Here is a 23,437-nt window from a genome sequence, read left to right as displayed (position 1 = left end):
GGTATTATTCCATTCTTAGCTCTCTCGCCATTCCTATCGTGCCTCTGCCTACATCTCTGGGCGCCGTGTTTCCCGCTTAGCATCGCACGTTCCCTGCAGGTATGTGTGCCGCGCATTCGCAGTCTCCCTCGCCGAGTCTTCACATCCCACTCCAGGGCTATCCTATCTCGACGGCGTCATCGTACCGGTGGAGATATCGTGCACGGGGACTAGGATGTAATTGCTTCACATACTTACAGCCATTTCTAGAACAAAACACTTTCGATACCATTACCCGCGACGAAACAGACCGCCATATCTCTCACGCCACTCTGCCTAGCTTGCTACTTTTTGTACACTGTTCCTCATATCGCCGAGCGACCTCGCAGCTCCATCCAGAACACTTCACCGCGACCATCAAAATAGGCGACGCCGATCAACCGGACCTCGTATCACGATAATCCGGCATCTCTTACTCTACGACATCAGATCATGATCTCCACGTCGCGGAGCTCGCAATAAGGCTCGCGTCGTGTGGCTCTCCTCTTCGATCATCCTGGTCGCATGCGCCTTCGCCTCTGCTTCTCGCTTTCACATAGAACATCATGGGGCGACTCATCAAGAACCACTGGGCGCGACTAATTTGCATGACCGCCGCGACCTGTACGTTATCTCGTCATCTTGATTCTGATCATCTTGATCCTCGTCATCATATCATCAATCTCCCTCCCAGCATGCGCCAACCGCACGCTCGAATGATATCCAGAACAAGCCATAAATCACCACCTCTCTCACTGCCACCAACCTCGCGAAAAAATTGCCCAAACTAACGCTTTCTCCCACAGACCAAATCGCTGCCTCAATAGAAGGTTTCTTCTGGCCCAAATTCTTCTTCGACTTCCTCACAAAGAACCTCGACGGCTTCGTTAAACCTATCCCATATCTCCAAATTCTAAACTTGCTCTGCGGCATCATCACCCTCGTCTACGAATGGCCGCTGGGTTTCGTCGCGGGGACGGCGGTCCAGCAGAGCCTCGAGGCGAGACTGTTCTGGTTGCCACTGACGAGTTTGCTCGCCGTGCTCATGTATCAGAGTACGAATCCGGCGATATATTATCTTGTGGGGCTGGGAGTGTATTTCTGGGCATATTGTGATGGGGAGGTAAGTTTTCTTTCAACTATTTTCTCCGCCTTCGAACGCTTTTTGTCAATCGCCTTCTCCGTCCCCGGAGTTTCTTTGGCCGGGCCACTCTCGAATACACTTCACTTCAGAACCCAAAACTTGCGCTCAAAGCCAAAAAGGCCAAAGCCGCCTTGCCGTAACAGAAGCGCATGCGTCTTCCGTACATACCCACTAACTCGCTTCTCTTATAGGTCATCTGCGCCGTCCCATGGACATTACCACGTAGGAGTTCTACCACGACCACAGCTACAGCCAAGAAAGTCGCCCCATCACCACCACTTCCTCCACCACCTCCGCAACGAGAAACACAACAATTCCAAGGGCAGCAAATGCCGATGGCGGGAGCGAGAGGGCATGGGAATGCGCATGGGGTGCCCTTTTGACCGTTTTAAGATGGCATTTTTTTCCGGGATGTTTTTCCTTTCCAAAGTTTTTGATTGAAGCTGTTTTTTTCCCCTCCGGCTGCTGTATTCATGAGCAAATTTGCATAAGCGAGCGGCATGGAACACAGGTTGACGATTGCTTGGGCGTGGGAGATTCTTGATTTTTCTTTTTTTGCCTTCTGATACCACACAACAGATATCACACCACACCGCAATCTACATGGGAATTCCTCGAACGTACCATGACATGCGAACCGAATTAACGTGAAGTCCTTCATAGGACGAAAAAGTCCTTCCCTGAAAAAGATCCGAAACTCACTCCGTCCTCCATCCATCACCGCGGGGAGAAAAAGACCCCTTTCGACGAACGGGAAAATAGAGAGACTTCATCATGTGCCTCCTCTGCAAGCGTTCCTGCCATGATCACTGCCATCTATATCCTGACTGGCGGCATGATGATGCCGCTACGTCGTCGATGAACACCTGCACACCTCCATGAGTATGCCCGACGCCGAATTTCTGCAAAGAACACGGTCGCTCCTCAGGATTTGTCGGACAGTGCAGCTGGCTCTTCTCAGGGGGCCGCTCTATGATCGTCAATCGGTCATGGATGAATCCTTCTATCTCCTCATCCGCCTTCGTTTTCACCGCGGGCTTCCTGCGCACATCGTCTGTTGTCCTGTGATTCTGCGGCGCAGGAATCGCTGGGATGCGTGGGAACCAGACCGAGGAGGAATCCGATTTTTTCAAGCCGGCATCCCCAGCCTGTGAGTTCGGCATCTCCCCGAGGCGACTCCTTGGAAATGTATCGTAGCGTGCGTCAGGGCAGGGTTCTGCTGGGCCGAGCCTCCTCCCTCGCTTCACAACGCGTCGTCAGCGCCGTGGCGCAACGGCAACGGAACGCAGTCTCGCGGCTCCTTTCGTTTCCCATCACGCCATCTCCGAGGCATAGAAAGGTAGAGAGAAACAATTCCCGTCCATTTTCACCCAGCTACAGATTCAAGTCGGTCTGAAAACCGCCCTCCTTCTCCCAGCAGCATCGGGGCCGAACCGCCTCCACAGCACCACCGCCAAGACAGTCGAGAGACCCAGTCGGGCGAGGATGGCCACGAGCACCGCTCTCCGGACGATGTCGTAATATCTGCGACGGTCGTTAATCTCGGGGAGGAAAGTTCGGATCAGGAAATGCTCGACGACGTACCCTTCCAGCATACTCGACACGGTAGGTTTCCGGCCTTGCGCGGAGCCCACGCCACGGCCGGTGCCGAGGCCGTGGAAGCCGGTCTCGTCTGGCCGGTCGACGAGGACTGTTGATGCGGAGATTTCTTCGGAAGAAGCAGGAACAGGAGGGTCTGTGGCGGGAGCGGAAGCGGTATGTGCGACGCTGTCCGTGACGGCGCCGAAGGTCGGTTTGTAATCTTTGAATAGCAGCGTGCCGGCTTGTAACTCGGCGCGTTTGCGGTCTTTGAAACGGTAGGTCAGGAGCCAGACTGCGAAGCGCACGTCTAGGGGTGTGAAGGTGGGATAGGTCCAGAGGGTGAGGGCGTTGTGGGGAGGGATGAGGTCGAGGTAGTCGGAGACGACGCCAAGGGTGAGACCCCAGAGGAGGAGAGGGCCGTCCTTTTTCGGGGTTGGGAATTGGTTAAAGATGTCGGAGTGCCAGAGGCGGGTCGCGAGGGATTTGAGCTGGTCGGTGCGGGTTGGAGGGGAGAGGCGGTTGTCTTGCAGGAGGATCTCTTGGCCGGGGGATTCGACGCTGTGCAGGGATTCGGTCGGCATGAGGTTGATCGCGGCGAACATCATCTTGCCGAGGATCAGGCTCAGCATCCATTTCTTTACTCCCGTTTCTTGGTTCGCGATGCGGCTCGAGACGTCCTCGAAAGCGACCGTACGTTGCAGTGGTGACATGAGGCTGCGGATGGGCACCCAATGCGTCGCGGCGACTTCCGTGGGTTGGAGTTTCATCGGCGGGATCTGGTGGTGGGTGAGGATGAAGACGTAGGGGCACAGCACGAGCAGAGGTTTCTTGCCCCAATGCGTGGTGACCAGTCTCTGGGGGAGGTTTCCACATTCCAATGCATAGCTCTTCAAATCGATTCCCACCTCTTCCCACGTCTCGCGGATGGCCGCTGCCTTATCGTCTACATCCTCCGGATCGCGTCGGCCGCCGGGCAGGGCGATGTGTGATGTCCATCGGTCCCCTTTCCGCGAGGCGCGCTTGATGAAGAGAACTTCGGCGTCGCCGTGCTTGACCCACTCCTGACGGAAGAAGGCGTCGAGGTCGTAGTATGAGTCGAGCTCGTGGCTCTCTTCTGGGTTTGTCGGGCTCCAATGGGCGGAGGAAGGAGAAATGCGAATGATCAGGGCGACAGAGGCGCGTCGCTTCATGGACTCGGGCGATTCCAATACCGGGTAGGGCGAAGCGCGGAGCTGGGTGAGGACATCGTAAACGTGTTGCACGACTTGAGCGGCGGAGTGGTCGTCCGCCATGATGTGTGGATGCTGCTTCTATAGGGTGCGAAACGAACAATGGACGAAGAGGAAATTGATTTTCCTTAACATCTACTGATTCTATTGTATATTGTCTGCCTGTCTGTCATCTGCTGACGTTCCCATGGGCGTGGTGATGTTCCACCTCGGCTCGGCCAATTCGAGACCAATCCCTGCAGCTGTCTAACTTTCGGTGTTTCTCCACCGCGCGGAGTAATCACAACCCTCCTATCGCGTCCCGTAGCTGTATATCGTATTTTGTGTGCTGCGGAAAGAAAGCAGAGGACATCATTAAATGATTAAGCGCAGCTCCGGAGCGAAGTGTACGCCGATTAGAGAACAGCTATGTTATTAATAGTATAGTTGCTTGTATTAGGCTGACGACGAGACTTATCCGTCTTCCTTGCAATCCGAATGAGACATATCATATAACGCTCCATCCATCTCCATTAATGTGTTTCGCTTGTATATCTCTACCGTCCTACAATGATGACTATGTCGCTCTTTCGATTGCCAAAAGAAGTTCGTCTAGCAATCTATACTTATGCATGTGCGCCCAGCATAGGCACACCGCACTGTTGCGGGGAGGCGAACGTGCAAGACAACGGGACTTTTCCCTTAAGCGCTTACTCTGGCTTTTGCACACTGCATACGCGCAAGGACTTATCGGATATCGTCAACGTCAATCTCAACCATCGGCCCACAGAACGTCGCCCTTCCTTGTCGCACAATACTAGCACACTAAGCCTTCTACTCTCATGCTCGGCTGTCTATACCGAGCTGGCCCATCAAATATACTCTAATTGGCAAATTGTCATTCGTGCCAAAGATGACGCTAGTCTCGCTGCACTTAGCAGGTTACGAGCGAGCTCAATTCATGCTCTAAAGCGGCTTACCATTGACCTGAATGCGACTTCTTGTAGAGATGGCTGGGAATGCGATGGCGAAGAGGATCCCGATTATGCTATTCGCAACGAATCGGAGCCTCTCGAATCTGTCTCAGTTCGAGAAAACACCCAACGAAGTTACAGTGAGCGTACTAAAGGCCACCTCAGTCCCTTAGCAATCTTCGATTACTCTCGGTCACAGTCGCTCACAGTTACGAATCGACTTCACAAAGTGAGTGCGGAATACTCATAATCATGTTAGTTCCTGATTAGTCTTTTAGGCTGTGCTTGAGAATTGGAACCAAGTTTGGGCCGGTATTCGGCCACAGCTCCAGCTTGGAACACTAGAGCTGGACTTCATGTGTGACGTCGACGACGTCGAGACCGCGGAGCTCGCCTTGAAACCTTTTCTGACAGAAAGCCGGCCTTATATGGCCAAATGCAATATTAGGCTCGCTCGTAGCAGGGTCGAACTGCTCAGACGGCTAGCTCAATTAGCAGTTCAGCGGACTGTGTGCTCTACCGTGTCACATCTAGAGTCGCCAGAAAGCAGAAGATCCAACGACTCAATCACATTCATGGATCTTCCGGCGGAAGTCCGTCAACACATTCTCGCATATACAGATCTCGTCGCCCCTGGGAAAGAAGTAGAGTGGAGTCCGTATTACGGCTGGTACCGCAGACGCTGCGGAGCAGGAGGAACGTGGACAGAAAGCAGACACGATCCCCTCCTGCATCTCCACCCGATCGCTAAGGACAATAGTGATCTTACTGACAATGCTAATTTATATCGCAACTCGTACAGGCGCAGATACTGTCAAGAGAAGCTTGGCGGGCGGGGCTGTTTCTGCAAAAGTCGGCACACAGTGTACTCGAGCTATAGCAAGCTCAATTGTTGGACGTCACCGACGCCATTGTTTCTAGTAAACTCGACTTTCCGACAGGATGCATTACAGATCTTCTTCGGACAAAACCGCATCGTAGTCTGGCCGACGAGGAAGCTATTGTCTCCAGATCCTGTGCTACAAGCTCCTAGTCGATTGCACATTTCGACTTTCCTTAATGACCTCGTCCCAAAAGATGTCCTTCGCTACTTACGCCACCTTGAGATCGTCTTCGAGGAATTCGCTGGTATCGGACACTTAACATGGTGTTCGACTGGCAGCCCGGAGCTGATAGATTGGAAGCGTACAGTTGAGGAGATTAAGCCGCATCTCGTCTCTTCCAATCTTGCGATCAAAGTGGTCTTTCTTCCTAACGCATGGGTGACCAGTTATTACATCGAGGGCGAAATGCCGGACTGGAGAGCCGTCTTATCCCGAGAGGAATTTGAGCATCGGAAGACATGCTACTTCAACACGGTATTACCCCTGCAGCATTTGAGCGGCCGCATCAAGCATTTATCGATACAGATCTACGATAATGTGAGGGATTCCGAAGGGAGTATAAAATACAGTGTCGAGTGGCCCCGCGAGCTCGCCGGTACGATAATGGGGCCCGAGTATGAGCATCTCACGGAGCACGACTACGAATCGAGTGGGAAACCCGTACCGTTGTTCTTACGGAGTGGGTATTGGTTCGAAGATAGCCTATATTATCTGTGAAGCGGAAATCCAATGTCGCTGTAGTATCTGAGATCAGCAGCACTTGTACCACGGCCCCATCACTAATCATGAATGAAACTAAACCAATGACCTGATTTTGGGTTCAGCATCGCGACAATAATTGACGATCGACTTCGTCGACGATGGGCTTCACTACGGCTAATGCGCATTAGTGGAGGCAAATAATCTGTTGATGCTGCACGAGCGCTGTCTTCGATGGTTACGCACGCATGCACGTGCTACATGCAGCATTTGCTCTGGCGTGCCTGTTTGATGAGCTAGCCGGGATGCTCTTTCAGCAATAAGCAAATCTATCAGCCTACTACATAGCGGCATGTTGGCGGCGACGCCATTGGAATCCGCGCAATTGTTATCGCGATATTCCAATGGCAGTGCGCTGGACTTCGTCAATTGATGTCAGACACCGGCATGGCGGTGCTTCGTCTTCCGCTCGCCATGGGGGTGGACAATGAGACCATTTGGTTTCCTCGAACTCGGGTGAATCGTTCGCGCATATCTGGGCTCGCTGCGTTCAGTGGTCGGTCGCTCCGCGATTGCCTTTGAGACTTGAGCGCAACGTGCGCGGAGCGGGCTCGTGCTCGTAGAGATATAAGCGACCGCGGCTAGAGTATCGCTAGTACTATTATTAATAAGGTCGGTAATTATTCGATTGCACCGCACAGAGTGGCATGTATGCTCGCAATGGTGGAATATCCGATAAGCTCAATCTTCGCCAAGTAGCTCTCTCGAACCCTTTCAATTCGGTGCATCCGGCATGACGGAGACGTGATCTGAGACACGGAGAAAATGATCAACGAGACGAGACATTCCCTTAACGATAGATCTGAAGGACAACTTCGAATAAGAAATGAAAATAAAAACCTGCATCCTTGCCCAAGTTCCCAATTTTTAAACCAGACATCCAAAAACAAATGTCCAGATCTCACAACATTAAATCATCCCTGATCCGATCCAGAGCGCATACCCGCTCCCTCTACATCCCACTTTGACATCACAATATCTCCTCCTCCTGCTCTTCCTCCTCAACTGACATCTCTCCCTCAACCTACGCAGTAGCCGCCCACTGATTCTTCGCCTTAGTATAACTCGCCACGAGACCCGAGAATCCCATCCAACCCAAATTCCACCCAGGCACACCCGCGCCGTTCCACTCAGAGTAGTGGAACGCCATGGGGAACCACGCGAGCGGGACCACAAGATCGGTGTAGAACTTCTCATCCGCCGCCTGGTCCGCGACCGCCACGCTGCGGTCGTCCTTCTCCTTGTACGTGTATCGCGCGCGCTTCTCGCGGGTGAGCTGGGCCTCGCGGGCCATGCGCACGAAATCGCAGGCGATGCCGAACATCCACATGCGGTAGCTCCACTTGTAGATGACGGCCGTGGTGCCGCCGGAGCTGGCGGTCCAGCGGGAGGACCAGGTCGCGGGGACGACTTTCACGTCGGTGAGGAAAGCGGCGCTCTCGAGGAATTGGTAGATGGTGTAGAAGGCGCATTGCACCACGGCGATTTGGTGCAGGACGGCGTCGGAGCCCTTGGCGCCGCCGGACAGGCTGCGCGCCCAGGCGTACATCGGGAAGAGGCCGAGGCAGCGGAGGAGGGTACGGGTCTGGGAGATGGAGCTTCCTAGGGCGGCGATGTTGGAGGGACCGGTGGGGATGGCGACGGTCTTGCCGGCGGTGGCGGCATTGCGTTGGAGGAGGGCGTCGAGGCGCGCTTTGAATGGGCCGGACTTGGCCTCAAGGTAGGTGAGCAAGTAGAGGGTGTAATTGACGGTGGAGAGGAAGGTGCTGAGGCCGCCTGGGCTCGCTATGAGTCTGTGGACAGAAAGGAAAAGGTTAATATGGATTATCAATTGTTTACGCGCATGCGCGGGATCGTAAGTCGCAATGGGAGAAGCGAGTTGAAGGCGTACTTGTTCAGTCGCAGAATGACGCGATCAGTGTTGGCCAACAGGCCGTTGACCTTTGGTTGGATAGACTTCTCCGACATGTTGATGGTAATCGGGTGGCCGTTGATTCGACAGCGGTTGAGCGATATCTATGGTCCTGCAGAAGAGTGGTCCAGGAGCACTGAGAAAAGGGTAGAGATCCAATAGCTCAAGGAGTGATGGTGATGTTGAGATCAAGGAGTGACTGGCGGTCGGCTTGAGAGGTACACGACGTATGTAGATGCGACGCGATCACGATGCGACAAGGAGAGTGAAAGATACAGGACGGTACATATACATATACACATAAGGAGGGAGAGCATAGATGGATGCAGCAGATGGCGGCGGATTCCAGGTCAGCCGGGAACAACGCCTACGGGCTGCATAATGTCTACTGTGCGCCGATGCATAGACATCTCTCTCGTTAGCTACCATAGACTGTAGAAGCAGTACCGGTACCTTGGACCATCATCAATCTACCATGAACGGTCAAATCCCGGCGACGAACGAGTCAACAGTGAGGCGGGCGAGCTCCGAATGAATGGTGATGATCTGCCACATCCAGCGCTGTACACATGGGGCAATCCAAGAAATTCCAGCGGGACCTCGGTCGTTTCGGCGATTCTTCGTCTGCTGCTGCTTGGGTCCACGAACATCATCATCATCATCAGGGTTTCCCCACATGGCCGCCAACGGCCCCAAAACAACAATCAAACCCGGCGTCAGGGCTCCCGTATTTGCGTATGATCCATGGACGACAGCAGATATATGTAATCAATCCACAGTGTACATGTACGCTCTTGGAATATGTCGAGGATTAACTCAAGTATACAAACAGTACCTTGGTTTCTTCACGGCATCCTCGTTCAACCGTGACATCGAGTCGGCCATCCGTTGGTGATCAGATTGATTCTGGTGACATGCCTAGGTACCTAGGTATACAGTATCAAGGACTCCCAATGCGGCCAACACCACCGACTCGATATCAACGCTCGGACATCGTTCACCATGTCGTTCCTCACGTCGCTCTTACAGCACTACAAGTTTTCCCTCGTCAGTCATGTGTACTGTATTTCATGAGACACTTCGCGATGACCGCAATATCGTCCATCGGCTCATTAGCCCTTGAACTTTTCGTGACCAGGAGCAGACGACTGGGCGAGTGCAGCATAACACAACACCCGTCTGGGAGTATTGCACTTTACTAGACATGAGAGGGAGAGAGACGCAGAGAGCGACAGTTATTCGAGTTGGAGGGACTTTAGGTTCATGGAAATTCCAGGAGTAGGGTAACCTTACGGTGCACTATAGCTACGAAAATGTTAGGTGAGCACTACGGGACACTCTAACATCCCGCGAGATCTGGAAAGGACAATCGCCAGCCAATGAGCTCCAGACCGGCGCTTCACCACGAAACTGCAAGCGCCGGTGAAACAAGTCCACGACAGGCCATTTCGACGACACTTCCCTGTATTCGTCTAACGCTGCTCATCAAACTCGGGCGCCAAATCCACTTCCTATGGTCGACACGCTCTGGAATCTCGCTCTCCATCGCTCTCGAAGCAGGATCCGAAAATAACTCCCGATGACATGTTTCGCGCTGGCGTTGTTCCCAGTCTCACTATCGTCTCCTCGTGTCGTCGGCATTCGTCCTTCGTGAGCCTGTCGATCATGGCACTCTGGTTTCAGTCATGGCGACCACGCGCACGCGTCAAGTCGGAATTCTTTTGTTCCAAGTAGGAGATCCTCAAGTTGCACGCGACACTCTAGAACGCGAGGTATTCTACTCGGCGCGTGTTGTCCGTCTCTCTCATTTCCCTCTCTATCTCTGTTTTGGCGCCCTGCTGTTGCTGCCATGCAATCTGCCGGAATGAGAGAGAATTCTTCGTCATGATTGTTCCGACTTCCGAGAGCGCATTGTTCAAGTGATACGTAAGGCCCGTGGCAGGTGTGTGTGTTTGTGAGAATGTAAGTGGGTCCGACACATTCCCTTGCTCGTATTGTTCTTCTCACTCCAGTACTACTAATCCCCATCTTCGCCCATCTCTGTCTTCTTTCGTCGATCTCTTCCTTATTTTTCTTTGATTATCTCTTTGCTTGCTTGTATATTGCGTTCTTATTGCTTTTTTCGTTTGCATTTGTTACAGTCGCTGGCGACTTGCAGATATCGTACCGTCATCAACACACCTTGATCGACATCGTCCTCTTCTTCTTGCTCGAATCATTGACCTCGTTGCATCGTTCGGCCCTTGCTGGATCAAGGTGACCCTCCTCTAATACACATCGCACTCAACATTCGTCAACATGCAAGGCTTGAAACAATTCCTCACCTCGGCGGCGCTCTTCGCCGTTGCCTCTCAAGCACACACTTGGATTGAGCAGCTCCAAGTCATCGGCTCAAATGGCTCATACACTGGCGACTATGGCTATCCTCGTGGGTACGTCGCTCGAACCGATCAAGGCTTCACCGGCGACAGTGACAACTATCTCCTGCCACCCTTGTCCTCGGGTCGAATCAGGATCGATCAAACGGACATGCTGTGTCATCCGTCTCAAAGGACACCCAATTACAGTGCCAAATACCCCAAGTTGGCGGTTGCACCGGGAGATTGGGTCGCGATGAAATATCTCGAGAATGGTCATGTCACTCAACCGTGGGTGCAAGCCGGTAAACCAAGCGGTGGTGGGACGGTCTATGTCTATGGTACCACTGCTCCAGATTCGTCGGCAAAGATCCTGGACGTCCTCCAGTGGACAGCCGATGGCAAGGGCGGTAATGGCAAAGGGTTCTTGATCGGTGCCCAGGACTTCGATGACGGCCGCTGCCACCAGATCAGCAACTCCGCCGTTTCCCTCTTCCGACAGCAAGCGAATGCCAACCACGTGCAAAACCAGCCAACCTCCCAAGTCGAACAGTGGTGCGAGACCGATATCCAAATACCAAAGCAGGTCGATGGCTCCAGTCTCACCGTCTACTGGGTCTGGTCCTGGCAGACCGCGGTCGGATCTCTCGGTGCGCCATACGGCAAGGACGAATACTACACCACTTGCATGGACTTTGACATCGGCACCAGCCCCGCCAAGTCCCCCAGCGGAGGATCCAACATCGCCAACCGTGCCGCCGTCGCAGATGCTTCCTCCCCAATCCACACCATCCTCCAACAAGACCCCCAACTCGCCGCCGTGTCCGACTACTCCGCCCGAACAGCCCTCACCCCGACCCCGACCATCATCACCGCCGGCCAAACCCTCGCCAACATCAAAGCCGCCGCCGCCTCCCCAACGATCTCCATGCAATACCGACTCGAAGGCGCAACCTTCGCCGCTTCCGGGACAACATACGTCCTCGAACCGCAAGGCACCGCACTCAAAGTCAACGGCGTGCTGACCGCTTACGTCGACTGTAACAATGCCGCGCAGATCGGGAGCGTGGCGCCTACGTGTCCTGGTCGAACCGCTGCCAATACGGGAGTTTTGCCTCCTGTGGCGACGGATGCTGCTGCCAATACGGGAGTACCGACGGGAGCGCCGACCACGGCTCCTCCGACGACCATGGCTGCTACTACAGGAGGACTCCCGCCGCCTTCGGGCCTCACCACGGTTTACGTCACTGTTACTGCACCTGCTGCCCGTCCGGTCGTCGCGGGTGCGGGAGGTGCTCTTGCTGTGGGACAGTGAGGTTGGCACGATAAATGGAGTGAGAGAGGGGCGGTGGGACGGGAGATTTGTACAGATGGCGTATCGTTGTGATACTCCTTCGCTGCTGGAGCACGGCTCATGTCAATATATGTCGTATGCCTATTGCATATCTCCGTTCTCCATCTCTCAATCAGCTCGAGACGAGGTTGAATTGAAAATATCGGCTCTGTAAATTTGGTTTATTTGCCTCGCACCTGTTCATTGTTGATTCACACTTGATGTTCTAAGATAAATCCATACGCATTAATTCTTGTCATATTTTCAGACAGTATATTGGGAAACGTGCGTAACACGGAGACTATTGGATGTTCTCTGTATTTATTAGACAGTGTTGGGCAAATAATATACATCGGTGTCGGAATGCTTCATCAGCGTGATGGGGACGATGTTATTCACTGTTTGTCCCGCGGTCCCTGTAATCGTCGCCGTCACTCAAACAACAACCCCGCTCACCTCACGTCACCTATTTATCAACACAAACCACCACACGCGCCACGCGAGACACACACAACCACCTCACCAGATCCACGAAATAGACAAGGCCCACCGAAACATCGAGTCCAATCGCGCTTTCCAGCGAAAAATAAAAGTACCACTCCCTCGTAGAAGCGTCCACCCCATCACAACCCCACAAAAACAGAAATAATGTCCTTCCAACCCCAAGAAGATCTCCCGCCCGCCAACAGCAACAGCAACACCGCCCTCTTCCACCAACTCGACAGCTACCCCTGGTCCTCGGACCCGGAATTCCAAGGCGGCCTCTCCGCCATCCTCGGCTCCGTCCAGGACCCGCAACAAATCGCCCACTTGACCCTGCGCGCGAAATGCTACTACTACGCGCGGAAGGCGGGCACCGCGGTGGACTTTGACGGGTACAAAGCGTGGGTCGAGAGCGGACCAGACGGAAACCAAGACGGTGATGCAGGAGGGTCGGAGGGAAATGGAGAGTCGTCGATCGCACGGGACCCCGCCTTCTCCGCGGCGATCGCATCGGGGGAGGTCGTCGCCAGCAACAACAGCAGCAGCGCCGACGATGCTGGTGGAGATGCAGGAGGTGGACTGATGGATGCGCCCAAGCCGGCGTCTTTCGCGGAGATCTGCGATCTCATCGCGCAGGGCAAGCCCATCCCGGGGATCAAGGAGATCCCGGATACCGTCCTCGAAGGCCAGAAATCTACCAGCCAGGCGGAGAGGAGGAGGAAGCCGTGGGAGAAGAACGAGGATGCTGGCGCAGAGGAGGCGCCGAGTTGGATGGTGTAGCCGATGTTGGTCTCATTTCGGGGTTTTAAAAAAGTCTCACGTACGCGTGCGATTTGTGATAGGAGAGAAGGGGTCGTTCTCATGATGCTGCTGCGGACCGCGAGTCGCGTTTAGCAGTTTTCGACGACACGGTTGGGATGCTGAGCTAGGGAGATCAGATGCGTCTATCACAGCATCGCTCAATAAGTTCCGCCAGAGGCCATTTCCATCCGACCTCGGGAAATCTTCGAGCCACGAACGCCCCCTCCCGACGGCCAACACTCGGAAGCAGATTTTGCTTCACCCAACTACCACGAGTGATCGTTTCAGAGAATAGATCTTCTCAGACAGAACAAAGCGTAGCATTGCTAAAGTCGGAGATGGACGAATATGACACCGGCCGACGAGCGAACAGTGGACTGATGAGCAACGCTGCTCTGCCGCATTGCTTGACTGCGTCATGATGCAGCTACGTGATCTTACGTCTTAAGATCGGAAATGCAGCGAGGCGTGGTACATTATCGAAATCAAGGTGGTGCGGCATCCGACATGAGACATAACAGCAAGAGCACATGGTTTTGCTTTTGCGTCCTGCTCGCTTCAACGACGTGCCCATAAGATAACGACGTGTCCGCCACTGAAGCGTCGAAGGCTGAGTAAATCTAATCACGAGTTTCTCATATTTCCCGACTACTTCCTGGGGAAAAGCAGGTCACAGTACCAGCGAGTGAACTGCTGAAGGGAACATGAGGGGCGAATTTGCCAAATCGATAGGACTTGCTCAGGGCATTGAGGAGAGGCCATTGTGAAGCAAAGATATACAGCATACTTCAAAATAGGCTGACCGACAATGCCAATCTCGTCGAAATCAATTGCCATGTCCCGCGAAATCGAATTCATGTATCTTTTTGTGACATTTAATTCGGCGAAAGGGGCAGGAATAAGATGAGAAAACCAATGCAATTTTTACAACTTTCTTGAAGACGCAGGCGCAGTGTGAGAAGCGAGCATCGCCAAACGCATCGTTGATCACTCACATCATACTAGCCTGACGCTGCTCCCTCCGCTGGTGGAGCGGTGAGTAACACACAGAAGAATCCAAGAGCGGGGCGAAGACTTTGGAAATACGCCCCTATTCCACGTCATCATAGATACACGGTACGGATAAGATGCTTGGTTGCATAGGAATAGGATCTGGAATGGCGTTGGCCTTGGCCTTGGCCTCGAGCGAATGGTCAGGAGGTCGATAGTTGCCTCTCGATTCGCTGCGCAGTGCTTGACGAAAGGGCCTCATGGCGATAACGACCTTATCCGTCTAATATGGGGCGCCCACGAATACGACGCCCTGTTCGGTTCAGCCGTGCACGTCCTTCTCCCTCAATTCGACGTTTTGGAGACAGAGAGCAATCGATCGACACTCAGGCCAAAGGGGTCCTGATGCAGGGAGTCGAGACGATCTCTTCAACCAGCCTTCAATGTGGATTCTTGAACTCCATATAAGTGGGGCGCTTCGTCGCACAGTCGAGTCCAGCTTCGACCCATGAACGATGGCAGGTGCTCCGGTGGAACACGTGAAACGTTAGTCACCGCCAGGATCCTACAGGACGTTCCGCCCTGATACCGCAATCAGGTAAATTGGGGAAAAGGTCTCATCACTCGGCATTGTTCAGCGGGCATCCGCCAACTCGACTCGTCGGCGGAAGGTCAGCCTTTAGGCGGAAGCCGAATTTCGAAGAGGACGTGCCAAATGGTTCAGAGACCTCTATCGATAATGGCCTGAGGACGTGGCCCCATATCCCTCATTTGTATCTGAAAGAGTTTTATGTGCCTCTTGGCTTGCGATAGACCATTTCGATCTGAAGGACGGATAATAAATGATCCAAGATTCTGCTGTCACATGTCTGCTGAACAGAGCTGCATGGACTGTCGTATTCGCGTAGCGACAAGTTCAATAAGTCTGACGAGAGCCTTTGATTATAGCAAATGACCAGCCATTCATCTCACATGGAAAGTCCTTGCATTGTCTTGTTCCAGCATCGATGGGTTGCGTCGCGAAGGTGAATGCGAGAACGACGAGCCAGCTGACGTGGATGGAGCCGCCGCCGTTGTGACAGATGCATCAGGCTTCTCTTGGCATCATTTCTTGAGGGGCTCTCTGACACGTGCGAGCGGGATGAAATTGGCTTGTGAAGATTTTGGGGACGTGGCTAGCTTATGAACGCATGGAGGATTGTGATGATGAGCCACCTGTTCGTAGTCAGATCAATTCCAATGGTGAGGTCGCTGGGCGTTCACGAGATGTCCAGCAATGCGACGGAAGCCATCGGCGTGTGTCAGTCGACACTACGGGGAAGGAAGCGATGACGAGCGTTGCACAGTGGGTGACGGGGTGATGGGGTGCATGGGAAAAGGGAGCCGCGTGAGTCTGCAAAGAAATGGACTATCTAATGGATGAGACGAGAAGTTCGTAAATTGTGGACGAATTGGGTAAGCGCCACTCGGATCTATCCATCAAACGGCCCGACAGAACGTTTCTAGTGGACAACTATATGCACCCCACCTGGACAATGATCGATCCTCCTGCAAAATCACACAACGAACACGACTGACTCGAAGATCGTGAGGATCTCTCCGAGTAAGGATTTCTCCCTCTTCCGGTGGACCCGGCAAGTGCGAATCGTGGGATATCCCATTCTGTTGGACCTTCTGACTGGACAGCTCGTTGTCGTTTGAGCCTCATGGCTTGTCCACAGACGACGATGACGTCTCAAGATCCTCCTATGTTTAGAGCAACTCAGATCAACACTGCAATTTATTTACACCGTTTTAATTCTGCTGCCTACTACAATTTACGACGGGTGTCATCTACTGAAGCGCTTCCATGCTAGTCCACTGCACAGCCCAATGGTTGTGCGTGCCAACGATCAGAAGCAAAATTCCGCGACCAGGACACCTCCAATCCGTCATCTTGGGTTCACTCTACCCCAGATTCTGGTGCAGGGTTCTACACGGGATACGGTACTGTAATTACTTAACCTTAATTACGACGCAATGACAGTCTAGACGCGAGGGGAGTGCTAGACAAAGGTCCCTCTGCAAGACTTTCGTACATTTTTGACTACGATTGTTCTAGTGTCACTTCCCCATCGACGGATGATCAACCAGTCTCTGCTCCGCTGCGCGGGAGAGACGGACAGACAGGGACTTTTTCTTCCCTGGTAGTCAGCTCAGCCGCCACCCACGTGAGCCTTGCCTTGCATCTCCACTCTGTCACTGTCCCCCTCATCAGGCGGCTCCCTCCAACGGTTCGCCGCGCCGCGCCTGTCTTTTCTCCTCAGTCTCGTAGGATTTTGGGTGCGATGCGAGAACGACCACGCTAGCCAAGCACATCGACCATGTTTCATTGCTTCACTCAATCTACGATGTCCACATTAATATATAGGTAATAGCATTGTCCTCCTTGTAAACCCTCACTTCCTTTCTCAATCATTCCACATATACTATATCGTCGATTTACTACTTTCAATACTGCCACGAACCAAGTCTGATCTTCAATCTATCTGTGACTCAACACTGTGCACACCATGGGTGTTCAACGAAACCCCAAAGACTCCATGGTCTCGACCTGGAGAGACGACCCAAGCCAGTGGACATGGAGACATCACATCCTCAATCGTCTAGATACTTGGCACGACCGGGAAGGCACGAAATTCCCCGTCTTCCAGAAAACCGATCCCATTCCATACTTCACACAATGGTCGACACACGTGTGGATCCTCTACCACGCTGCCTGGCCAATGCTGGTCCAGGCTGCATACTATCACTACACGGGCAAGAATTTCCACCCTGTAGCTGCAGTTATTTTCTACACTCTCGTCTTTCAAATCAACTCCATTCACCAAGTCAAGGTTCTGTCACGATTGGCAAAGAAGTAAGCATATCCCATGGCTATGCCCTACATGATTGTGTTTCAGCTCGCTAACAGCACCTTCATCAGAGTTGGATTCCTCGACGGAGACAAGCATGGCCGTGATCCCGTTCCCGACGTAGGCGTCGACAAGGTCCTTCTCTCAGTCGAATTGACCACCACCATCCGTCCCATCTTCACAATCTTCCTCGCCTATAACAGCAGCCAATCCGTCTCATTGAGCCCCTGGTTGCCCGCAGAACTCTTCCTCTACTCGATCGTCCTCGACTTTTTCTTCTACGTCTACCACCGCGCCTGCCATGAGATTGACGGCCTCTGGCAGTACCACCGCACTCACCACTTGACCAAGCACCCTAACCCGCTCCTTTCCGCCTACTCCGATACCGAGCAGGAGATTATCGAGATTGCCCTGATCCCGCTTCTCACCTACGGCGTTTTGAAAGCTTTTGGCTTCCCCATGGGTTTCTACGACTGGTGGGTCTGTCACCAGTACCTAATTTTTAGTGAGGCATTTGGGCATTCGGGCCTACGTATCTGCTCCTCAACGCCCGGACTTTCATCGATCTTCCTCAAGATGGTCGATTGCGAGCTTGTGGTGGAAGATCACGATCTCCACCACCGTCAGGGATGGAGAACAAGCTGCAACTACGGCAAACAGACTCGCCTGTGGGACCGCATCTTTGGCACTTGTGGAAACCGCATTGAGGCCAAGGAGGAGAATGTGGACTATGTCAATCGCGTTAATATGCCGTTGTATTGATCAGGGATGTGATTTTTTGATACTTTAGCGATATCGGCTGCAGGGAGCAGCTGGCATTCAACAATTGTCGACCTTCTTTTATCTTATCAACCTTTAGCTCACGGGTGAATCACAATCAGAGCGAACACACACTATAGAGTCCAACAATTCCAATGTCTCCCTTCGTGAACCAGTCCGACCTGTTTAAGCCGCATCGTCGGGACCAGCCGTACAGCCGCCTTGTTTATAAGGGCTTCGGTGTAATAATAGCGACGGGAAGTCCCGTACCGGAATTTCCATCTCCCAAAACCTACTGTCATTATACAACCCTTAGCTCGTGGCCTTCCAAGGTTCTAATCCGCTCTCTCAACCTATAGCGAAATTTCAGTTTTTTGGTACACGCGATCCAGGGTATCAATCACCTCAATATCACACGATCACTGCCTACTTATCATGCGGTTATCGACAGAAGAGCGATGTGACATGACGTTCATATGTGTAGATGTGGCAGAGAGCTGATTCAGGGAATTTGATGCGAATTAAGCCCAACTACAACCCTAATCATGCAATTGGGTCGAACTGTGAAGCTCCACCGAAACCTCCATACTTTCCAAGTCCACCCATCAAGCAAAACATCTTCAAGTAACCACTTACTGGATATACCTTTCATCGCACACATCAAGCCCCAACAACACAGGTCACTCATTGGATTTAGACCAACAATGCGTCTCTTCCTCCTGCCCAGCCTCGCGCTGACCTTCCTCACCGCGCTGGCCAGCGAACTCCACTCCGACCCCCAAGAGCGCACCGTAGACATCTTCGCCTGGCCACTCGGCGTCGCAAAGCCCCAGAGCCTCGCCCAAATCTCCTACGACCAGCAAAACGCCATTGTGAAGAAATACACCGCACCGCTAGTCCCGGCCGAGGAGTCAATCGTGCGGATTGGATACTACCATGCCTCGGGTGCGTGGTCGGGTATCGCGACGGCGGCGTCAAATTTCCTCCCTGATAGGACTAGGAAACTCCGTCTGCATGTGACGGAGGGTGGGCAGCTGTATCATGTTGGGTTTGAAGCGGCCAAGAGTGGGGATTTGGGGGCCGGTGCTGCGGGACAGGATTTGCAGGTTGAGGTTGTGACGGTTTTGAAGGGCGCATCGCCGGTTTTGAACAAGCCGATTGTTGTGTCTGAGGATGGACAGGTGGAAGGGAAGGAGCCGGAGAAGACGTTTTTGCAAAAGTGAGTTTCACAGGGAATGCCTCGGAGACTTTGAAGAGCGCGCTAACAATTCTGCAGGTACTGGTGGGCTATTGGACTGTTTTTGATTTTGCAGATGGCCATGGCTGGTGGAAAGGAGGAAGAGGCGCCGAAGAAATGAACAAGAAGGTGCTTTTAAATTTGCGCTTTCGCACCCGACACTCGAGAAGCGATGCAGTCAAGAATCGCTTCCACAAACTTACAACCCTCGAAAACTTGCTTCAAATGCTGGACATGCTCGATTTATCGAACATCAACTTTTTAAGCCCAAAAGGGCGATCACCAATCCTCCTGTATCGTCGCCGAGCAGCCAGCTCCACCTACAAACTCTCTTGCTTCATCCTGATTCTTCACCACCTTGGGATGGCTCTCCTTACCCTCTTCTTCCCACCGTAAGACATCTGTCGGGTCAATGACGACCACTTTTCGGTCATCCGCCATCAGGCGAGTGATATCCTCGTGGATGATCTGTCGCGCTACCTTGTTCAACGAGAACACCTCGCGGAAGGAAAGGATCACGGCACAGGCATCCGCCCAAGCACCCGAGCCTGGGTCCTTCGGATCCGGCTCGCCGAGATTTCGCGTCAAGGCACGCGTCAGAATCTCCGATCCAGCAAATTTGACGGCTCCGCGCAAATGGAAAATCGCCGCACGGGATTCCTTCCCAGGATGCTTGCTGTTGGCAGCCGATTTGATGACGACAATGGCCGTATTGACCGTAGATCGAGCAATTTGACTGACGTCCATCATGTGGAGGCCCATATCGTGTGACAATTGCTCGCAGATGTTGATGCCGCGCACACTGTTCCCTTTGTCGTCCAGCTTGGGAGAAAAGGCCGCGAGCCCGACTTGACCGGGAAGTGCACCGAGGATTCCGCCGGCGACGCCGCTCTTGGCGGGAATTCCCACGTTCGAAACCCAGTCTCCTGCCGCATCGTACATTCCACAGGTCGTCATGACCGACAAGACCTGACGCACGCTCTTCCGCGGAAAGATCCGCTCGGACGTAATGGGGTGGTAGCCACCATTGCTCAGCGTCGCAGCCATCAATGCCAGATCCCTCACCGTAACATTAATCGAGCATTGCCGGATGTACCCCTTCACCGCCTCGCCAGGATCACATTGAACGATACCCGCCGCTTTGAGCATGTACGCCAACCCCATATTGCGGTCCCAATCCTTCATCTCCGCCTCGTAGACCTCCTCGCACACCTTCAATTCCCGATTCGCCAGCTTCGACATGACCTTCAGAATCCGTTCCGTGCGCTCCTCCGCCGTGGCATTCGGTCCCACGACCAACGAATGCGCCGTGATGGCCCCCGCATTGATCATCGGATTCATAGGCCGATTGGTCCCCTCATGAAGCGACAGCTCGTTGAATGCATCCCCCGAGGGCTCCACGCCGATCTTCTCCAACACCCGCTCCAGTCCCGCATCTTCGATCGCGAGCCCGTACACGAACGCTTTGGAGATGGACTGGATCGAGAATTCCACTTCGTCGTCGCCCGCGGAATATACGTTGCCGTCGACCATGGCGATGGCGACGCCTAGCCGGGATGTATCTGCTCGCGCGAGAACGTCGATGTAGCCTGCTGGAGCGCCGGAATCATCGGGTCGGGCGGCTTCGAGGACGCGCTTCAGGTAGTCGGGGATTGGTGATTTCATGGTTGCTGATCGAAGTCCTTAAGCACGGAGGACGTTGAGAAGAGCTAGATGCAACTCTTGAGGATTTTAGATCTTTGGGGAGTTCTTGTGCTTCCTGGGGTTGTTGCTTTTTAAATCCACGCCTTTTCTCTTGGATCTCTCGCAAGTGAATTGCAAGTGACGATGATGGGGAGGTATAATTGTATTCTTATTCTTATTATATGCCTCATTGCTTGGCGTGCCAAGCTACTATGCTCGTCATCACTTATGTACACACTGTTCCGGCTCTCGTAATAAGAATGACAGTCGAGTGCTGCATTCTTGCGTGATGCGAACTTCAGCAGCTGGAATCAGACGATCCATGCTGCTCGTCATGCATGTGGTGGTGGTGCATACAGCTCCCTGGTCTTTGTGAAGCTGCTGGTCCAATTTTAGTAGCTCCAATGCGGACTAATTATCGTCATCATCCGGAATTAACATATGGCTGTTTTGAGAGGGAGAAATAACACTAATTAGTAGTCAAAAATTGCACTTCATGCTTCATTCGAGGTAATTGTTGTATTTATTGAAGAATATTAAATGCTTCTCTAGATTTGTGTCAGTGGTCACCACCTGATTGAATACATTGTTGTTGTACTCCTGTTGATTCCCGGTGCAAAGAATTTCTCTCACATTGCACGTCGGGCATTTATCGACCATTGTACCGATCATCTTGAAGTCGTCAGACGGACAGTCACGCAATCACAACTCGAAGAAGAGAATAATTCTTCAGACATTTCCATTCTGCTTCACAGCCTCACGCTGACGACGGTTCGTACGAAAACACTAGATTCGAGGTATGTACAGATTCGAACATCTCAACATTGCGTAAGTTCGGCGCCTCACGACCGAGTTTGAAAGCTGGCACGACTCAGTTCTGCGTGTCATCAATCTGCCACTTCTCGTCCGCCGGCAAAATGCCCTGGGACTGCAGGAGTTTGAGCGCAGCATCAATCTCCGCATCGCCTACGCCTCCCGAGCGGAAGATTTCATTTCTCGCAAATGCCAATGATCCCTGTGACCAAGTGATGCCGAGCGAGGTGGCCTTCTCGGAGGTCTCGAGCTGGATGGTGGGATGGCTCCCGAAGGATGATGAGAGATTGGCGATGATTTGGCTGAAGACGTCGGCGAATGATTCCGACTTTTGGGACCAGGAGACGGTCACACTCCTGTCGTCGGCGCTGAATTTGATGGTTGGTGCCTTGCCGAATGCGTTGACGATATTGGTGGTGATTTGGGTGATGAGTGCGGCTTTGGCAAGCCTCTCTATGGCGGGCGTGAATTGGATAGTGCGGACAATTACGCGCGGGTTGAACAGCGGCCAAGCGTGCAATGCATCGTCCTCGTTGGTGACTTTGCCCAGGGCGAGTTCGTTCAACGCGATCGGCGTGGACGGGACTGGAAATGCTGAGCCCTGATCTTGCCATTTGCCAGTGGTGTGGTCCCAGTGGAACCACCATTCAGGCTTCCCAGCCATGTCAAACTCCTCTTTGTATGTCTGTTGGGTGCTGATCATCGTGGCACTGTCGTCCTTGGTGTCGTACCAAATCTCGATGTTCTCTTTGGGCACGTATTGGCCGCTTCCACTGACGAGGATCTGCTTCGGGCTGACATAGATCTACAAAAGTCTCGTGGGTCAGCATCTGAAGCTTGATCGCTTTATACGAATGCTTTGTAACTTACAGGAGTCCAGCCTTGCGGGTTCTGGGGCGTGACCTTGTCCGCGGTTTTAACACCAACAATGATATGGACTGGAATCTTGTAATCATTGGAACCAATATTAAGGGCATTAGCATCAGAGGCAGCACCGTTCTGCTTGACCCAGCCGCCTGTCTTATCCAGGTTGAACGTCTCGCCCAGTTTGACAGCCACCCACTCGCCCGAATACGTGACCTTTGCCCCGGGCTTGGACATATCTTGCACCCAGTTGAAACCATAATTCTCTTCCCAGGTAATGCTCATATCCGGGGCCAGAATTCTGGATGCATAGACCACGTTGGAAGTCGGCAGAGCGCCGTCGGTGGACACGGCTTTGGCCAATTGCAATCTGTAACCGTTGGCTTCCAGTTGTTCTCTATCCTTCTTGAACTCTTGGATGTGAGCGGTGTATGTGGTTGCCGACGACATGATGATCTTGGAGGAAATAGAATGCTGTGAATATTGATAGAAACGTTGGAAGAATTGTATTGTGTTGGGTAAATTGGTCTTGGTTGATGAGAATGCCGTCAAACTGGGTCTTGACGACCTCTATATATGCGTTCTGCGATTAGGTGAGGCATGTCAGTCGCTGGCCCGTCGTCAGCAATGGGGTGACAGCCTTTGTGCTCGCTGTTCGAACTTGATAAGATGGATCGGTCGATCGTCCCTCTAAATGTTGTAGCTGACGATATTTCAGCCAGCCTCCAAACATACAGCCTTCC

General features: G+C 52.9%; 10 protein-coding genes across 10 annotated transcripts; 6 read left to right on the top strand and 4 right to left on the bottom strand.

The window, feature by feature from the left end:
- Positions 1-584: 584 nt before the first annotated feature.
- K489DRAFT_316602 (uncharacterized protein) lies at positions 585-1,545 on the top strand (the record flags this gene model as incomplete). The annotated part of the gene is made up of 3 exons (XM_033601176.1): positions 585-642; positions 825-1,141; positions 1,354-1,545. The coding sequence occupies 3 exons, from the start codon at positions 585-587 to the stop codon at positions 1,543-1,545; spliced, it is 567 nt and encodes a 188-aa protein (XP_033461671.1).
- A 999-nt stretch (positions 1,546-2,544) lies between these two features.
- K489DRAFT_315664 (uncharacterized protein) lies at positions 2,545-4,035 on the bottom strand (the record flags this gene model as incomplete). Its single annotated transcript, XM_033601105.1, has 2 exons — positions 2,545-2,686; positions 2,747-4,035. 2 exons carry the CDS (start codon positions 4,033-4,035, stop codon positions 2,545-2,547), a joined length of 1,431 nt encoding a protein of 476 aa, XP_033461670.1.
- Positions 4,036-4,479: 444 nt separating this feature from the next.
- Positions 4,480-6,532, top strand: K489DRAFT_379069 (uncharacterized protein). The gene is made up of 2 exons (XM_033604564.1): positions 4,480-5,154; positions 5,204-6,532. The coding sequence occupies exons 1-2, from the start codon at positions 4,522-4,524 to the stop codon at positions 6,524-6,526; spliced, it is 1,956 nt and encodes a 651-aa protein (XP_033461669.1). The 5' UTR covers positions 4,480-4,521; the 3' UTR covers positions 6,527-6,532.
- A 722-nt stretch (positions 6,533-7,254) lies between these two features.
- Positions 7,255-8,819, bottom strand: K489DRAFT_354839 (uncharacterized protein). Its single transcript, XM_033602509.1, has 2 exons — positions 8,460-8,819; positions 7,255-8,361 (listed from the first exon to the last, which is right to left on the bottom strand). The coding sequence occupies exons 1-2, from the start codon at positions 8,534-8,536 to the stop codon at positions 7,593-7,595; spliced, it is 846 nt and encodes a 281-aa protein (XP_033461668.1). The 5' UTR covers positions 8,537-8,819; the 3' UTR covers positions 7,255-7,592.
- Positions 8,820-10,778: 1,959 nt separating this feature from the next.
- Positions 10,779-11,540, top strand: K489DRAFT_316200 (uncharacterized protein; the record flags this gene model as incomplete). Its single annotated transcript, XM_033601143.1, has 1 exon — positions 10,779-11,540. A coding segment is annotated over one exon (762 nt), but the record flags the coding sequence as incomplete, so codon positions are not given.
- A 1,278-nt stretch (positions 11,541-12,818) lies between these two features.
- K489DRAFT_316335 (uncharacterized protein) lies at positions 12,819-13,433 on the top strand (the record flags this gene model as incomplete). Its single annotated transcript, XM_033601155.1, has 2 exons — positions 12,819-13,102; positions 13,196-13,433. The coding sequence occupies 2 exons, from the start codon at positions 12,819-12,821 to the stop codon at positions 13,431-13,433; spliced, it is 522 nt and encodes a 173-aa protein (XP_033461666.1).
- A 3,150-nt stretch (positions 13,434-16,583) lies between these two features.
- K489DRAFT_354831 (uncharacterized protein) lies at positions 16,584-18,239 on the top strand. Its single transcript, XM_033602508.1, has 2 exons — positions 16,584-17,343; positions 17,410-18,239. Exons 1-2 carry the CDS (start codon positions 16,997-16,999, stop codon positions 18,098-18,100), a joined length of 1,038 nt encoding a protein of 345 aa, XP_033461665.1. The 5' UTR covers positions 16,584-16,996; the 3' UTR covers positions 18,101-18,239.
- A 562-nt stretch (positions 18,240-18,801) lies between these two features.
- On the top strand, positions 18,802-19,455 carry K489DRAFT_316435 (uncharacterized protein; the record flags this gene model as incomplete). The annotated part of the gene is made up of 2 exons (XM_033601163.1): positions 18,802-19,316; positions 19,374-19,455. 2 exons carry the CDS (start codon positions 18,802-18,804, stop codon positions 19,453-19,455), a joined length of 597 nt encoding a protein of 198 aa, XP_033461664.1.
- On the bottom strand, positions 19,179-21,235 carry K489DRAFT_379062 (glutaminase-domain-containing protein). The gene is made up of 2 exons (XM_033604563.1): positions 19,374-21,235; positions 19,179-19,316 (listed from the first exon to the last, which is right to left on the bottom strand). The coding sequence occupies exon 1, from the start codon at positions 20,997-20,999 to the stop codon at positions 19,614-19,616; it is 1,386 nt and encodes a 461-aa protein (XP_033461663.1). The 5' UTR covers positions 21,000-21,235; the 3' UTR covers positions 19,179-19,316; positions 19,374-19,613.
- A 1,169-nt stretch (positions 21,236-22,404) lies between these two features.
- Positions 22,405-23,144, bottom strand: K489DRAFT_316049 (uncharacterized protein; the record flags this gene model as incomplete). The annotated part of the gene is made up of 2 exons (XM_033601129.1): positions 22,405-22,635; positions 22,701-23,144. Coding segments are annotated over 2 exons (675 nt in total), but the record flags the coding sequence as incomplete, so codon positions are not given.
- Positions 23,145-23,437: the final 293 nt, after the last annotated feature.

This window comes from Dissoconium aciculare (assembly GCF_010015565.1).
Source record: "Dissoconium aciculare CBS 342.82 unplaced genomic scaffold K489scaffold_4, whole genome shotgun sequence".
Classification (NCBI taxonomy): domain Eukaryota; kingdom Fungi; phylum Ascomycota; class Dothideomycetes; order Mycosphaerellales; family Dissoconiaceae; genus Dissoconium; species Dissoconium aciculare.
This window is presented reverse-complemented; position numbering and strand designations above follow the sequence as displayed.

What these genes read in the sequence shown, in the direction of transcription:
- K489DRAFT_354831 (XM_033602508.1), top strand. Translation starts at nt 16,997, where the DNA reads ATGGGTGTTCAACGAAACCCCAAAGACTCCATGGTCTCGACCTGGAGA. An exon ending in CTGTCACGATTGGCAAAGAA is followed by an intron (nt 17,344 to 17,409) that starts GTAAGCATATCC and finishes CACCTTCATCAG; the next exon opens with AGTTGGATTCCTCGACGGAG.
- K489DRAFT_354839 (XM_033602509.1), bottom strand. Translation starts at nt 8,536, where the DNA reads ATGTCGGAGAAGTCTATCCAACCAAAGGTCAACGGCCTGTTGGCCAAC. An exon ending in GTCATTCTGCGACTGAACAA is followed by an intron (nt 8,362 to 8,459) that starts GTACGCCTTCAA and finishes TTCTGTCCACAG; the next exon opens with ACTCATAGCGAGCCCAGGCG.
- K489DRAFT_379062 (XM_033604563.1), bottom strand. Translation starts at nt 20,999, where the DNA reads ATGAAATCACCAATCCCCGACTACCTGAAGCGCGTCCTCGAAGCCGCC.
- K489DRAFT_379069 (XM_033604564.1), top strand. Translation starts at nt 4,522, where the DNA reads ATGATGACTATGTCGCTCTTTCGATTGCCAAAAGAAGTTCGTCTAGCA. An exon ending in TTACGAATCGACTTCACAAA is followed by an intron (nt 5,155 to 5,203) that starts GTGAGTGCGGAA and finishes TTAGTCTTTTAG; the next exon opens with GCTGTGCTTGAGAATTGGAA.